General features: G+C 38.1%; 1 protein-coding gene across 2 annotated transcripts in view; it reads right to left on the bottom strand.

The window, feature by feature from the left end:
* The window catches only part of LOC121429185 (collagen alpha-1(V) chain-like), a 60,899-nt gene extending 51,004 nt beyond the window's left edge, over positions 1-9,895 (bottom strand). For both annotated transcript variants that reach the window (XM_041626127.1, XM_041626128.1), the window contains exons 1-3: positions 9,670-9,895; positions 8,638-8,845; positions 44-206 (exon numbers count right to left, since the gene is read on the bottom strand). In XM_041626127.1, the coding sequence (XP_041482061.1) occupies positions 44-206; positions 8,638-8,660 (186 nt within the window). In that variant the 5' untranslated portion in view covers positions 8,661-8,845; positions 9,670-9,895. The remainder of the gene's footprint in view (positions 1-43; positions 207-8,637; positions 8,846-9,669) is intronic.
* Positions 9,896-18,026: the final 8,131 nt, after the last annotated feature.

The following is an 18,026-nucleotide window of genomic DNA, read 5'->3' as shown; positions in this document are numbered from 1 at the left end:
CTATATTTAATAATTTGGCATATCTGACATTATCGATACTCACATCAAAATATGTTCCTCCGTTGATATTTGAACCGAAGACAATGACGCCCTGATCCAGTGAAAGAGGTCTGATACTTCTCTCGATCTGCCATTTTTGTGAGCTACCACAGTTGATGGTCAATGAAACCTGGTTTCCGCTAACCCTGATTGCTACTCGATGCCATCTAAAATAGAGAATCATTTGATTTGGTTAACTCACGTTCTAGTCATAATGATAGAGAACAGAACTTAGGTCGCGGCAATGATCTATTAATAATGCAAAAGCATGGTTTCATCAATTTCATCCAAATGAAAGTCTTGAAAGATCATAGCGAGATAACAGACCGTGACAAGACCTACGAATGCCAAAAGCATATCGGACGAAAGATGAAAAGATAATTGAGATTTTAAATTTTTAAATTTTCTCTTAAATTTGAACGAGAATTATACTAATCTTGGGGAGGGGGAGGGTACTTTTTTTACTTTTTGAGCATTTTCTGTGATTAAGGTATCAAATAAAAGCAGATTTTGAATTTTTTAGGCATGTGATTTTCTTTTTGAAATTCAGATACCCCCGCCAGATGACTTTTTGGTATCTTTTCTTCAAATTGTTTTTGCTCAGTCATGCGTGAATGAGGAATAATTTAAGTAATATCAGATGAAAGAAGAGATTCTAAGCTTTAAATTGGTAGGTCATTTGTCTATTTTATTAATGATTAAGTTACGATAAATCATCGCTAAATCTCGGTTTCGGTTTTTTTCTGGGACGCATTGTATAGTTTATTATCATAAACGGTATTGCGCAATAATAAGCTACAAACAGCTCTAGATTAATCGATAACTTCAATTGTATTTCTCTCGATTTCAGGCGAAGGGAACTAAACCTGGCTGTAGGCTGTAGTACCGGTACAGGTATTTGGAAACAGACAATATAGAAAATATACAAATACATTTGCGCTCAGTCTACACTCATTAACATCAACCTTTATTGTTTTCAAATCCTTATCACATTGATGTACAAAAATATTTCGCAATCATATGTTAAAGGGGAATGAAACCTTTGGAACAAATAGGCTTGTGTAGAAACAGAAAAATCAAAGAATAAGAATAAAGAAAGTTTGAGAAAAATCGGACAAATAGTGAGAAAGTTATAAGCATTTGAATATTGCAATCACTAATGCTATGGAGATCCTCACATTGGCAATGCGACAAGGATGTGTGATGTCACTGATGAACAACTTTCCCTTTGATGGACTATAAAATACCCTCAAAATGTCTCTTTTTGCTTTTTCTTATGATGATACAAACTCTTTATCCATGATGTATTCTTAAAAAATATGTATTACATGCCCTCATGTAGAAAGAACAGTATGATTTATGGATCGATGTGATAAAAGAGGCAATTCAAGTGAAATATATACTAAAGTAATGGGGAGAGTTGTTCACAAGTGACATCACACATCTTTGTCGCATTGCCAATTTGCTATCTCCATAGCATTAGTGATCGCAATATTCAAATGCTCATAACTTTCTCATTATTTTTCCGATTTTTCTCAAACTTTTGTTGATCTGTTTCTTTGATTTTTCTGTTTTCACACAAGCTATCTTGTTCCAATGGTTTCATTCTCCTTTAAGCATCATCAGTCCGATTTTTTTTGCAATTGTCGGATATTAGGGACTTTTCAATTTCCACATTCACTAGTGTTCTTTCAATTAGAACACGCATCAATTCCTCCTAATAAACCCCCCACTGCAATGCTCATGATGGAATAAGTATTGACCTGGAATCGCCTATGACTTGAATTGACTGATGTATCGTCAGGGGCAGCGCCAGGGTACATTTAGGGGGGGGGGCGGTGACGACTATAAAAGATGTCCTTTTTCGCAATCAAATAATAAAGGTACTATAGTATAGATTCAGAAGGCCCATACTTCCCGTTTGGTCACTCTTCCTTCTCTCTTTTTTTTGGGGGGAGGGGGGTCACCTCTCTTTCTTTCACTTGGAAAATCATAGGGCGCGATTGTTTCTTCCCTCCGTGGAGCCCCTCCAGACTGTGATAATTGTTCATGAATATTCAATAATAACAATAATAATAAATATAATAATAAAACTACTACTAATAATAAACAGTTAATCATAGCTGGGTTTATATAGCGCTTTGATCGAGCTACCATTTTATGTAAGAGTTTCTCAGCATATCGGATCTCGTCATGCTTATGAAAATTTCAAAATATCTTCCAAATTCGAAGGATGCCTCCAGTTGACCTATGATATTTTTCGTTAGTGACCAGTTACATTTGACATTCAATCCCATTCAAAAATTCTTGGAATAGGGGTTATTGCTGATATTTCAATGAAGATATTGAGGTAACGCTGCCGTCGCTACTGCATGCTGTCGAAAAAACGGCTTACTTTATCTTTCCTATGTACACAGTAATGATGACTGCAGACCAAAAGATGTAGGCCAAATATTGATACCGATTAACGGCAATGACGAGTGTAAATATTCTCTTATATTTCCGTTTATAAAATTGTCGTCTGGGTTGGACATTTTATTTGATATTCCACGCATTCATTACTGTAGAAAAGAAAACAAAATATCTCAAAGCTCTTGACGTGTAGACCATTCTCATCACCCTGACCTACACGTAAGCCTATATATTTTTTTATCTTTTAGTTGAGTTAAGTTGTTAAGCAAGTAAAATCAACATACATAATAAACCTTCACCATCCATCGAAAATACAGCACATCGCAATCCATCAACATCCTTTATCATATATTCCCAAGCTCGATGAAATTTATTTCCATCAGTTGTTGGTGCAGACGAAAGCTCCATCACAGAATTTCGGAATGTACATGAGGTCGAGGGGCTACCCGAGTCATCAACAATCACCGTCTCCCACCCGTTTAGACCGTCAAGGGCAGGGGTGTCTAAGCTGTCCCCGCCAAGGGCCACGGATATTTGTTATCATTTGGAAGTCAAGAGCAAAACCAGACTACACAGCCCAGCTGAGATGAAGGGAATAAAAGACAGGATGAACCCGCTGTAGTGGTAATGATGATGATGATTAGGTTGGTAATGGTTTTAATAGGGAGGCACGATTCGTAATGACATGCACAGCGCTGAGTTTTGGTGTGAATGAAATTTCTAGTAGTCTCCGGGGCAATACCCCCAATCAATTTCTCTCTCTCCATGTCCATGCTCTCTCTCTCGACACTCATGGAAAAGGTAAAATAGGTCTAAGCCGCCAGAAAATAACGATTCTGGGAATATCTTGGGCCCAGTTTCATATTGAGAACTTCAAGATAAGTTCACACCATTCTAATATTGAATAGAAAAGATCATGAAATTATGCTGCATACACTGTAGAGAGCTTAGAGACTTCTGACAAAGTAAGTATTAAGCGCTATATAAGCAAGTATAATTATTAAGCAATTTAAACGATTTAAAATATTTCTAATTCCGTCACAGATTATGCAGGGGAAAAAAGGTCACAAACATTCCTTGACAAAATGAACGACATCGACCGTGGAGCTTTGGATAATTTTCACCGTGAAGTTGGTGGGCGTTCTGTTTACACTTTCGGGTTCTAGCGGACTAAGCGATTAGGTATATCATTCACTGATCATGGTAGGAATATACATTGGCCCTGGATGGATGGGCACCCACAATTCCAGTAGAATAAAAAGGAACTAGCGTGACAGATTCATCGCCCACGATTCTACATGTTGTTTTCTGGTTTGTAAGCCCTTGACTTATCATGTTTGCTTCTGCGATGGCAATTTTCAAAATTTAGGCTCCTGGTATTTGTTTCAAACAAGGTAAAACAAGTATAATGGAGGTGTAACCCGTACGGGGCCCACGGAAGTGGGACAGGCGGTGGATGGGGGATTCACAAAAACTTGAAAATGACTATGAAATTGTGATTTAATGCATAATCAGCATCAGCTCCCCCTTCAGAATAATTGAGCGGCCTCATCATGAGAATAATTACAGACCTACTCCACAATATCTATATTTTAATAGGAGTCGATATATTTACTGGAAAGAACGCCCTAGCTGCACACCATAATCTAACAGTTCGCCCGATTACATTCCTGCATGCATTTAAATGATTTATTGGGTGAAACCCACTTGATTGGATCAATATTGCAAAAATGTCGCTTATCGAAATTTCTCGTGTCTTCTGACAATTTATCAAATTTCGGGGGTTGCTGGAATCGGGAAATACTATCCCAAACAGATTTGATTGAATTGGGCAATGGTTGGTTACATCTGCTTCCATCTGTTCGGGGTCAAAACACTGAGGAAGGTCAGATGATGGCATTGGTTTCTCACACAAAAACAAGTGTAGCGACGCAAGATGTGTGCGAATCAGTCCGCCTACTTGTTCTGTAATGTGAACATTTAATACAGGAATGAAATGGAATAGAGTCAAGTTGTGGGAATATCATTCCCCGACAAGGAAACAACACATTCTTCTAAAATTTACCACAAACTTCTGTAATTATTACAGTAAACGTATCTTATCTAATCACTGTGAAGTTTTAGTAAGTAAGAAACAATATGGGTTTCGTTCGCACATTTTTTTAAGCTCCTAGTTTTTGTATGTCTTTTAGGGCATTATGGGTACTTTTATCAGAGACGAACGGAGGATTCAAGAACAAAGTAAATGTACTGAAAATGCCCGCCAAATGACAAAGAACAACTTTGCCAAAAATTTAGGTGAATAGGAATAGCAGTTCCGTCATAGTTTCAGAGCTGATGAAACTCTTGTAAATTGTAAATGTGTGTACCGAGTCTGTGACGTTTCTACGAGGCCGGTACATAGAGACTCGAAATATACATTTTGTTTCACAAGTTGCGAGATGACATGTTAATAAAAAAATCAAACAAACTACAGGAAATAAGAGAATCGTTACTTTAAAGGGGAAGTTCACCCTGACAAAAAGTTTATTGTAAAAATAGCAGAAAAAATAATAAAAAATATTGACGAAGGTTTGAGAAAAATTCATCAAATAATTAAAAAGTTATTAGAATTTCAATTATTTGATTTGTGACGTCATATGCGAGCAGCATTCCTACATAGCGAATGGTAAAAAATCAATGAAATGTCATTTTCTCAGAAAATTAAAAATGGTTTTCACTGTACCTATTGTATATCAATAGACAAATCATTTCAAACCCGATCATGAATAGAAAACATAATTAAGTCATCAGGAACCATAAAAAAATTGAAATTCATGCATTTTTTATTACATAACACATGAAGCAGCTGCTCGTTTATGACGTCACAAATCCAAAACTTTGAACTCCAATAACTTTCTTATTCTTTAACGGATTTTCCTCAAACCTTCACCAATATTTTTTACTATTTTTTCTGCTATTTTTACAACAAAGTTTTCTTCAGGGTGAACTTCCCCTTTAAGTGAAAATATGTTACGATATCAATATACCAAAATAGCAAATCACTTTTAAATTACCCCTTTATTCTTTAAACTAATGGAGACACAGACTAAAACTTGACGCTTAAACAACCATGTATTGGTTGGAGACTACAAACATGCAGTCATAGCACATGTGTGAATGTAGTCTCCTAATTCAGACTATATTTTATGGACCATGCGAAAACCGATGGGAAGTACCTTCCGACTAGCAGTGTGTTTCAACAACACAATACCAATGACGACTTCAACGCGAGATAATTCATTTGAAAAGACAGACATATGACATATCATAGCCCCCCCCCTTTTGACTGCCTGTAATGTCAGAAATATCAATATGCAATCCAGCTTGACATTTGACCTCATTTTAAGGTCCATTCGGATATCATTTCTTTGGTTGCAGTTTTGCTCACGTCGGCCTATTTTCCTGATTTCAGCCAGGGGTCTCCACGCTCCACTGGGACCACGAACAAAACCTCTTAAACCATTTCATTGCCAACAGAAAATTTGAGGGTTCGGAAATGACAAGGATCTCTACTTCTATCAGAATGAATGAGCAGTTCTCCCGGAGTTCTCTAAAAAAGACCAGCAGGGATCAAATGTTCATGGATCCGACCGCCAGGCACGGCAATTTGTCAGGACTTTAGGCATTCTTTCCCTGCTGATCACTTAAATATGTACTTTAGTTCTACGCCAAAGTCTTGGGTTGCACATAGACCAACATGTTTTATGTGTGTAATCACTGGCCAAGAAAATGGAGTAAGAATGTGATTTGCACCCACCTATGTGCAAACATCGGGAACGGGAGCATAATGAGAGGTCACCATTACAAAATGTTGATAATTCCTAAAGGAGGGCTGGGTGCAGAAGAAGGGACACTGTAGACCACAGGGGCCTACATCTTTTGGTCCTGGATTAACATATGTCGTTTGGAATCATTTCCAGAAGACTCATGCCATAATAAAGGAAACAGTAACCTTTTCAATCAAAGAAATTATGCCACGCCCAGAAAAAAAAGACTTCGCAACTTTGCCATGACGGTTACTAACGTTGTGGAGGTCCATGCTTACATGGAAACGTGGACTTTTGCAATGCTACTGAGTTCTGATACTACGTGGAAACGTGGACTTTTGATTTGCTACTGAGTTCTGATACTATACGGTACGCTTATTATCACGATGTGGATGTTGTCATACCGCAGGTCCGTGCGCCAATGAAAGAAAGGAATCGATAGCGGTATATCAATGACAGCGACGGGGTTACTATGCTAGTACTATGAATTCTTGCAATCGCACCAAATCCAGTATAGTGAGACTGAGAATGAACTAAAAATTTGGGTCTGGTTCCCCAATTTATCCTCTCGTGATCTTTCATTCTTGTTGTTGAGCTCTTATTCCCAGTTGATACTCATTCTGGCATCGGTATGGGATGGGGTGTGGCAATCACGTTCATTGATGAATTCAGGTTGGCCTAAACGATTGACAGCACCATAGGGGAGGTGGCATGTAATGTTTGACAACAGGTGTCTGATCGACAGGTGCCTATCCAACTACCACAAAGCTAATATCCAGGAATGACCATAACTTCATCATTATTTTGAGTTATGGTGAAACTTATTCCTTTCCTCCCATAGCGCCCTTTCCTCCGTCATGGTAAAATATACCAACAGATAATGGCAGAATAGTGTAAAAATCAGTTATCCCTTGCCCCGATTATTTATTTGAATTTGAGGAAATAAAAAATTAATGCTTACTGTCAGACCATTTCCTCAATAGAGGAGGAGGCGGCTATGAAATGTAGGCCAAGAAATCGATTTGAAATAATGCCACCCTGTTAAAATGAAAGATAATACCTATCATAAAGCTGGAAAGTGCAAAAAAACTGAGTTGAGGATCTAAAGTCATCTACTTCACATAACAAAGAATATGACCATTGACCAATTCCAGGTGTTCCCAATACAGGAGAACGTGAAACAAAACATGACCTACTTGAGTGGGTACCCGTTGGAGAGGCCTCTACCCCGCGTATAAAGTGACCCGATATTTACAATTTTAATTTTAAGGGGTTAAGTCATCTTCCAAAAGGCGACCTAAAGATGAACATTTTCCATCTGTGCACGCATCTCAAGAGATCGGAAAAAACAGGCACATCGGGGGACGAGGGACTGGATACCAATCCACAGCGATGAATTCCTTGCGCTTTACCTTTGAACCCCAGAGTTCATCGCCGCGGCCACACATCTGGAGAAAAGATTTCGAAGAGCAAGGAAGAAATTCAAGAAATCTTGCTTACCGCACGACATACAAGCGACAAATTAGCGAGGATCCAGGTGGTGAAATCGGCACGGTTTGGAGAAAATTCCTTCCCCTTCTTGAAAGAGAAGGATGGATAGGGTGGTAGTACTTACATCGCAGAATATCACACATAGCAATAGGTCAAGACAGGTCAGGGAGATTATCAAAGTATCTTTCCGATTCACGGCATTTCGAAACTGGATTCCTCCATCAGCGAGTATGGTACCAACGCGATCACTGCATGATAGTTCACAGTGATATTTTAAACTATATTTAAACACAAGACCATGATATCAAAGAACCACAATGAGAGAGAAAGAACGACAAGACAACTATACAAATAACAAAACATAAAATGTAAAATAAAAAATGTCAAATGAAATACTCAAGCCAGTTCAGGTAAATAGTACCTGGCAGGATTAAATCCCTGAAAGCACCAAGTGCTGCTAAAGAGGCGTAAGCTCGGAATATTGTAATCAAAATGGCATAATGTGTCAAACTGTGTAAATATATCAGGCTTGGTTTGTAGGTGTGGCACATGCATGACATAGACGCCGATAACATAAAGGTGTGTAATGAATATCAAACGTGAAAGTACCACTCTAGTTTGTTTATGGTCAGTATTTTAAACGAAGTGCATATGCAACTATGACCATGATTCGTCACAGGCATTTAGCGGACGATTGCAAACATTTTGTTATGGATACCTAGTAACCAGTATACAGAACAAATAACAGCATCATTCGAGAGTGGTTTGGGGACATTACAAGATATTCAAAACGAATATTGCCCGATACGGACATGTTCGACATCATTTTGTATGCAATACATTATTTTGTATACTTTCATTGTGATTAGGAATAAATTATACTCACCCTCCATCGCCTAAAAGTTTCATATTAAATTTGTGCTTGGTAATTTGTCCATTGCTGCCGAGGACTCCAATGCGACCTTTTCCACCAACATTGACAACAAGAAGTTCTTCTAATCGTTCATTATAGATACTAAACAGCGGTTGGCTCCTTGACGGATTTCCCAATAATTTTAACGTCAGGAGGATTGAATAGTCTGCAGGAAAGTATTCTGAAATAAAGAAGGAGATGAAAGTCAGAGTTACAAAAAAAAGAACACCCGGGCCGTTAATTAAGCTGTTCGTCAGTTAAGAGTGACTTTAAGAACGACTTGTAATTCTTTCTTATGGTAAATGATATTCACCATTAAATGTTCATTGGTGATTATTTAGCGCGTAAGAAAGGATCACCAGTCGTTTTTAAAGTCGCTCTTAACTTACGAACAGCTTTATGAAATCAAGCTGCGTTTTATTTTTAGACTACGATCGATTCTGCAACGGGCCCCTGGTCGAGAAAGTAATTTCGTGCAGAAGGCAAGTAATTTAACACATATTCTTACTAACGGTCACAATATTATTTTTTTTTATAAAAGGCGCACTTCACTCGGTAAAAATAGTTGGAGTTTACTAATTTTAGTCATACAGGTGATCAGTGACGTAATTTAACAAAAAACTCTTCAGGAGCAAAAAATAGCAAAGGAAGCATTTTCAGAACCGGGGTATAGACCAGTTCAGTTTGGGTGCTGGCTCTTGTGGAAATTTCTGAGGATTGGCGGTGAGGGGAGGGGATGTTGGCTTCAGGGATACCTATTAACGTACTGCCATAACACAGCTGGCTAACTGCATAAGCTAGTTAAATAAGTGCTGTCAGTCTTCTTTTTCAGCCCCACCCCAGATATGACCGAGTTTATAGTCACAACTCCCTGAACTCGGATCCACTTTGATTCGAAAGGACATTCGTACTGCGACTTCACGTATTGATTGCTCGTTAGTAAATCGTAAACTCTCTATTGCGATACCATACCATTGTTATCACGGTAAATAAAAAGGTACTTACCTCCGAATAATTCGTTTGCCCCGCGGGTAAGAGAAACTTCTTGTACTCTGTATCCAGTATCAGTCCTACTCGTAGGTGGATCTTGATTATAATCAACAGGTCTTTCTTCACATCGGCCGGTAACTCTGGATATACCTCTCGATTCTTGCGTTGCTATCTGTTGCAAATCCAGCGCATCTTCGCCTATTAAATCCACGGTACCTGGAGACAAAGGAAAGTAAGAATTCTGTAAACGCTATTCTATATTTTGATCCATCTTACGACGCCATTGCATGATCCCTATACCAGGATGACTGCTATGAGGATAGGGGGGGGGTAGGGAATGACCGTCACTGTGACCTTTAAAGTAATGGGGAAAAGAGGAGAAAAATGAAGAAGATATAATGCTCCCCACTTCCTTCTGTAATATTACACAAACGTTCATGTTCACTGTAAATTGCATACGAATTATAACAGAAGAATGATAGTTACAAAATATAACATAAAACGGATAGAAAAACAGAGAAAGTGTGTAGTCTTGTGGTTTTTCCTCCCATCTTTTACTGGGTCGAGGAAGAGTACAACGTGAATGACCTATATCAATGCGGATATACACCTTACTGAGTGAAGGAAAATAAGTCCCATCTGCAAGATAATTTCAATTGGGGCCAAAATAGCTTGGCGTATTTCCACCGGACACGACCAAGACTGATATCAAGGAAGTTCCTAAGCCACAAAGGAGGATATCGGCTGACAAGGTGGCTTACCATTTTACGCAAACCTTTATTCCCTTGAGTCTGTAAAAAAAATCACTGACAACTACTTCATTGACAATAATATTTACGTATCAGAAACTTATAATATTATTATCCACAATAGGTACCTAGAGAAGGTTTATGAATTGTTACCCTCAAAACCTCAATTGCTTAAGTTTTTCTGGTTCTTTACATAAAATCAGATCCTAGTTATATTAAACTTGTCGATCGATCGTGGGACTGACTTTACGATTGATCATACATAAAAACAATGCAACTAATCGTAGAAATCAGCGCCATGATCACTTGCTAAGCTTTGTGTTACGAACCCCTGATGTAAGTTTCTCCATTAAGACAGGGTCGCGTATCTTCAACCCTTGACCTAGTAACATAAAGCTTTGTAATTGATCATAAGACTGATATCTAAGATTGATTATACACAATAATCAATGCAACCAATTGTAGAAATCAGCGCCATGATCAATTGCTAAGCTTTGTGTTACGAACCCCTGATGTAAGTTTCTCCATTAAGACAGGGTCGCGTATCTTTAACCCTGGACCAAGAAACATAAACTTTGTAATTAATCATAAGGCTGATATCTATGATTAATTATAGACATCAATCAATGCTACCAATTGTAGAAATCAGCGCCATGATCAATTGCTAAGCTTTGTGTTACGGGGCCCAATGTTATCCGTCTTGTTGGTCTTAAAAGAAATCGTTGGCCACACCTGACGTGTCAGACTTATATAAAGAGCCTCGTTAGCGATCAAGGTGATTCCCCGTACAGTAACAACAATACACACAAAACTCATCCGTTTTTGTATCTAGCAAGTAACAGTCTACTGCGATTAAGACAATGGATATAAAATCTTAACCGCAGCGCTTTTGATAAATCAAGGTTTCGATAAGTTTTGAGGGATAATTTACCAGTTTCAACTTTCAATCTTCAAATGAAACATTTCATTTTTTTTAATATAGACCGCATTTGCTTATAATTTTGGAAAATTAATTTTGGTAAAAATGTAATATAAAACATGAACATCCCCTTTATTACTCTCTGATAGGACCAACAGTTTAGCGGTCAGTGGCACTCAGGAATGTGCTGTGCAATTGAAAATGTGCTGCCATAAGTAATATTGTAGAAAGGCTGGTGTAGATAACGTCTTGTGGTTTTCGTGAGGTTGATCGTGCCTCGTAAGCATAAAAGACGTTCTGAATAAGCCGAAGATGGTTATAACCTATTCGTAAATTCAATAAAGTAACAAAACTCAAATGCTGTATTGTGTGTATGGGTGTGTGGGTGAATGTATATCGAGAATGAGGGTCAGGGTGTAGATGGTGGATCGCTTGGGTGTTTATTTATGATTGGGAAAGGTGAATTTGGAGTCTGTGTGTTGTGCTTGATGTTGAATTTACTCTAGACGTCCAACCCTGCATGTTTTTGAAGAATATTTAAATTTTGAGGTTATATTCTAATGTTATGATATAGTCCCTGACTCAATAACTGGGTCGTATGGTTGTGATACCATTACGTTTACTATCAAATCTACTAGTAATTAGCGTAAATATGTTTTTCTACTTAAACAACGCGACTCTTCTGGCATAACAAGCAATGAGCCTGGGACCACAGCTCATCTGATTAAGATTCCTCAACAAACATTCTGGCACACCACATCTCTTCCCGTTCAGGCTGTCCCACAGTGCGTGTCTTCCAACACAACTTGCCAATCACCAGGGGAGTTGTCCTAGAACCTATGTCTATAGTTCAATTGTGAGGTCGTGAACATAAACGGGGGCATATCCTTACCCACATCAAAGCAAGCAATCTGAAGTCAATGGAGATCTGTAACCCCTGCGGGAGTGGGCCATCAATGTTACACCTAAAATCAATTTCATCGCCGTCTGGGAAACGGTAATTCCTGGAATATCCCCTCTCCTGGCGGACATAAATAACTGCCATGGTAGGCTGATGAAAGGCAACAAGGCGAGGCGTCATGGACAAAGGTTCAAGAGCCAGTTAGGCATCCCCATAATTATGGTACCGACAGTGCGACCGCTGTACTTCACTCTCGGTCCGAGCTAGGCCTTAATTAAGACACTCCTTAGATGCTCTTAGCATTGAAACCATGGCTGAGCTGAACTATTTAGTGACGCGCATTTAATCGTTTACGGCTCTAAGATTTTACCGTTAATGCTTACACAAGGCATATCATAACAGTCGAGTGGGATATAGACATTTTCGTGTAAGATAAAGGAATAAGAACAGTGGGTAAAAGTGAATAATTATAATATAAGCGATGAGTGCATCAAAATACAAATAATTTTCTAAAGACGGGTAATTTTCATGATATAACTAAAGTGAAAACAAAACAAACTGACGAAATTATTGATGACGCATCCTCCATAATGCCATAAAAAATGAGCTGTCAAAGTCTGTAGTTTCGAATCGACATTAAATGTCAATTTTCCTACTACCATAAAATATGAGAATAGTTTGAAGGTCGAACATGAGTTGTCCCTAAAAATAAACTGTTTTTGTCTGCGTTTTGACCGCACATTAAAATCCGGGATGAGTTATTGTTTGGGTTCTTGTTCAGGGGCGCTAAAAGGAAAACAAAGCGGAATATTCGTTGAATTTATGAAGTACTCTTTATCCCCATAGTTAGTCACCTTCCGATCGTTCGATATTGCCCCAAAAATTAGTTCGGGAGGTTTTAGCGTAGACTTGGGTCCGCATTTGTGCTAACACGAAATATTAAAGACCCAGACCGGACCCAAATAAGAAATTGACAAATTATATACCAATCGAAAGCTTATAAGCTACTAAATACAGCAATGTATGCTTTATGCATTTTCACCGTTTCCCAGCTGAGTATTTTGCTTAAGAATATTCCAATTATCGGGCTTCGAACCCGGCTTAGAAAATAGGCTTTATTGTGCTTTTCACCTGCCTCGAGACCGTGACGTCACGTTGTGTAAGAAGCGTCGTGATTCCATTGGTTTGTACACAGAAAAACTGGGTGATTTTTTTGCTTTCCAGATAACGCATTTCATTCTCTTCACTTCTATCACAGAGGGATATCACGTATATTTTTTCCCACAATCTTGAATTTATGAAATCTACAGTTTAGAACTAGTTTTTGCCATATTTTATTTCCTGCTTATTTGGCGCAGATTTCAATTCTATCTGCATTTAGATTATGTATAACAACTATTCCTGACATAGCAATATAAGCCTAATAAGAGCCAAAAAAAAATTACAAAAAAATGGTAGTGAATAGTTGTAGGTTTATATCAATTTGAACATTGAATAATTTTGAGTGCCATTTTCATCTGAAAACGAAAACAAAATGGATTCATAAGATGGAAATGGAAGAAAATACCCAATGCTTTTGTACACAAACCTATGGAATCACAACCCTCCAGACACAACGTGACGTCATCATTTCCAGGCGACGTGGGGGTGCTCAATCGAAGCGTACTTTGGGGGAGAAGTTTCTTTGATTTTTATTTAATATTTTTTAAGAAATGGAAGGAGATATGTGTAATATTTTTGGTGTATTTGTATTCTATGAGTCATTATCTTTCTTTTGATATATGATTGTTTTTATACCTGTCAGGGTCTTTAAGGCCCCCACACACCTTACATCATCTTCAATTGTTATGTTATTATTCTTACAGTTTATCTGAACATCATAGAGAACGATACTTATCATTCAAAATTTTCAGAAAATAAGCAAAATGCATATTGGCATTTTCAGGGTAACTGACGTTACACGGCACAGTTTTACACACCTTTCATTGGGTGTATAATTTTCTCCAAAATAACAAATGATGGAAGTTTGCTTTTAAGCAAACTCCCATCACTTGTTGTTAAAGAAAATGCCCATATTTGTTCCAAAATCGTATCGTCGACCAGTCGTAGCATGTGCAGGTGCCTTTAAACTGACCCGTCATTGTCTGGATAAACTAAAGAATTGTCTTGGAAAATTTTTGCTCGGCCTTATACCGATGAACGAAGTTTCTGGATTCCATGGCCAGTTTGTGAAGACAGATTTTCTCATCACGAAAATATCATCAGACAGAGTTTCCGTCTAACTTTTAAGTTTTGACTGCGTCTGTGTTTATGGGTGACGTCAAATACCACGAAGGGAAGGAAGTAGAAGAGAGAGAGAGAGAGACCATACGAAAAGTGTGGATGAGAAGTGTGTTTCTACTTACGGGTTGTTGGACGAGTGTGTGTGGGGTGATGGTGGGGGAGGGTGGCAGGCTTATTGAAAGAGGGAGAATGAGAAAATGTAGGGGTGTGTGTATTTTCAAATATATTTTCAAATAACTAAAACGAGTTTCAAACAGAAGCTCCTTGGTATGGTATAGTGTAGTTGGCTGAACGTGTGAAGTGAGACGGGAAAGGGAGAAGAGGGTGTGCGTGTGTATTGTGAGGTTGTGTGATAGAGATGGAGAGAGAGGGGGGGGGGTGAATTCGGATTAAGTGGGCGCGTTGTGTTTGTTGATTGAAACCCCAACATGGTACATCATAAAATTCATAGTTTAACAGAAATTCGTGATAGTAGAATTGGAAAAAAAATCGTTTTCACGAGAGAAAAAAACTTATTAGAAAAAAGGAAATTGAATTACACGACTAAGACGGGTCACTAAGTCTCGGAAAGAATACGGGAGTGGGTGTATAAAGACAAGTTTGCATTATTTCAAATCTTAGAATGAAGTTTTCCGTCACACGGAAATAGGAGAAATGTGGTTGGAAAAGGTAGAAATTCATGACAGATACTCCCCATGCCTAGCACCATCATCTTCGACTCGCCCAGTGCAAAAATGTCGGGCCAATTCGTTGTCGTATATAAGTATATGTACGTGGTATATGCGGCTGGCTGGGGTCTCGAGTTTCGGTCTAAAGGTGGGAGGGTAACCCAATTGAGGGTGAAAGTGAGAGTATCACTCGCCCCCGAGGTGCAATTATCTACCCCTGGAGAGCAAAGTACTCTTGATTACAGGCGTTTACAGAAAGATGAGACAACCGTAAGCAAATATACAATGCACTGCTTATGTAGGCATGCAACTTTGTGTAGCATAACAGTATTTGCATATTGCTTTACTTATCTTCAAGTAATTATGGAATTCTTGACTTTTTATTGTACTTGGTGTTCCTTAAAATGTGCTATTTTACTTGTGTTTACGTATCACATTATACACATAATAGTTTAACTTTTTATAATGCCTTGTGTTAACGCTACAAACAATATCGATGAAGAAGCAAGTTCGTGGGGGGGGGGGGGGGGGCGTTTCGCGAAATGATCTGACTGGTATTTTATCCGGCATTCGGTTTAACCCCCACAGATACCTTATTAACGGTCATATACAGACAGACACCTTTGCTTTTCAGCCAATCTTTGATCAACGAAATGATCTAACAACTTGTCAGAAGGCGAGTGTAAAACGAAACGCTCACCTGAAAGTGTAAAGGGGAACTGAAATTGTAGGGTGAATAAATTATGGATAAGTTTGGAGTCACAAAAGGCCGCGCTCCCCTTTAGTTCACTTCAAGATGAACTTTACAGGGGAGATTATAAATTGAATTGGGAGATATAAACTTCACATGACCTAGGGATCACCACCTCGCGAGTGTCGGTGTTTCAACATGAAATTAATGTCTTCGTCTGGAATAGTAGACAGACTACACAAAAAAAGTTTGGTTGAGATCACATACGTGTCTGACGAGGTAAATTGGCGTATGAATGGGAGTGAATGTGGGCGTGGATCACCCTCTGCCCCTGGGGTTTACATACCGTCGAGAAAGTTTCACATGCATTTCCAAACATGTAGGCCGACGTGCATGGACTAACGTTCAAAATTAACAGGGTCCATTATTGGAAGCGCACATTTCTATTTTGGGGGTACACTCTGAAGTCATTTAATTGACGGAACTAACAACTAATGAAGAAACATCTTAACTAGAAACCTTCTTAAATAATAGGAATACTATCACAATTATACCTTTGATTTCTTTAAGAAAAGGTTTGGGCATTCTATTTAATAGAGGCCATGTAGTCTGATGTGCCACACCTTTTTAATAGAAAAAAATCTCCAAATATAGCACCATTTCAATCACATGCTATGAATAGCTCATGAAATATTAATGAGGAATAGAATCATTAAACGTTTATTTAATTCAACACGATAAAATAAAATCAATAAATGGTCAAGGAGGAGGGTTAAAAATTAAAAAGCACAGGCATAATATTGAAAAAAAAATTCTCGTCAATCAGTTCATAATTGGTAATACACTCTATGGAATGCCATTAAGTTTCTGATTAACGTTTACGGTTGTTAATTAATTTCTTTAATGATATTCATTGAACCTATCCTATATCTTGTATCCCACCTGCAACATCTCGAATTCAAAAATAAAAAAATACCTAAGAAATTTCAGAGGTAGAATTTTCAAGATTCAATATACCTCGGTATCTTACCATCTACTTAAGATTAACAACTGCAATCTGTATCAGCGGGTCGCGGCGGCGCCACCATCCATAACGCACCACCCCCACCTCCGCGACCGTCATTGCGATTTAAACTTGTGCACATTTTCCAAACGGAGTCTCCCAGATCTAACGTCTAACCGATTGAAGGGCGCATATGAATAAATCATGACATAACTTATAACTCTCTTTAAACTTATAGCGAAAACCCTAGTATGCTATTATCTGTCAAATTCACAATCATACACCTCTGGTCATAAAAATGTGAAAAATGTATAGATGTTTCGTTTTGCCTGTCCCACAAGAAGAATATTATCACTGCAATGAAGTGTAATCGAAAATGACATTTTCATATAATACATGTGTATATAAATATAGAGAGCGAGAGAGTGCCAGAAAGGCAATGTATCTGATAAAACAAATTTTGTTTTGAATTTTCACTTGAGTAAAAAAGGATACCAAACAACTGCGACTGTAACTGTAACGTTTGATTCGTATGTGAACAGTATAATTAGTAACAAGCACTGGATGGTTAATCACCAGCATACGTTACATTAAAGATGGATTGTTAATCATTGTGGAGAAGAGGAACTTGTGATTAGTGACATCATATCATTTAGCCTTGTCTCTCTCCCTGTAGTTCCATGGTTTGAGTTTACTAGACCTGGAAAGGCAATCATTCTACAATACGGGTCCTGGGCTATCCCGCATTTAGAACATTGTATAACGATGTCACGTTTTATACTCATGTAGGTCTATATCTTAGCCATGGGTGTCGATCACGGGGGGGATGGGGGGGATATATCCCCCCCTATATTTCAAGTGGGGGGGATGGCCTGTATTATCATCCCCCCCAATAATTTAGGGTAGAAAAATTATAATAATGATGATGAAAAAATGAAAAGTTTGATCATGATGATTATAGTATGCCATCAATCAGTTTGTTTCCCTCGCAATTTGTGTATATTGTTATCAAATAAAAACATTCTTTTTCAGGACTATTAAACAGATGGGTGGAGGTTCAAGATGAAAAAGAATGAAATGTTTATGTATATGATATTTTTAACACATGACATAAAAGGACCCCAACGAAAATCAACTTTTTTGTTGATAGGGTGTTCC

Source organism: Lytechinus variegatus, chromosome 15 (genome assembly GCF_018143015.1).
Source record: "Lytechinus variegatus isolate NC3 chromosome 15, Lvar_3.0, whole genome shotgun sequence".
Lineage (NCBI taxonomy): Eukaryota > Metazoa > Echinodermata > Echinoidea > Temnopleuroida > Toxopneustidae > Lytechinus > Lytechinus variegatus.
Note: the sequence above shows the minus strand (reverse complement) of the source record. Positions and strands in the feature narration are given on the sequence as shown.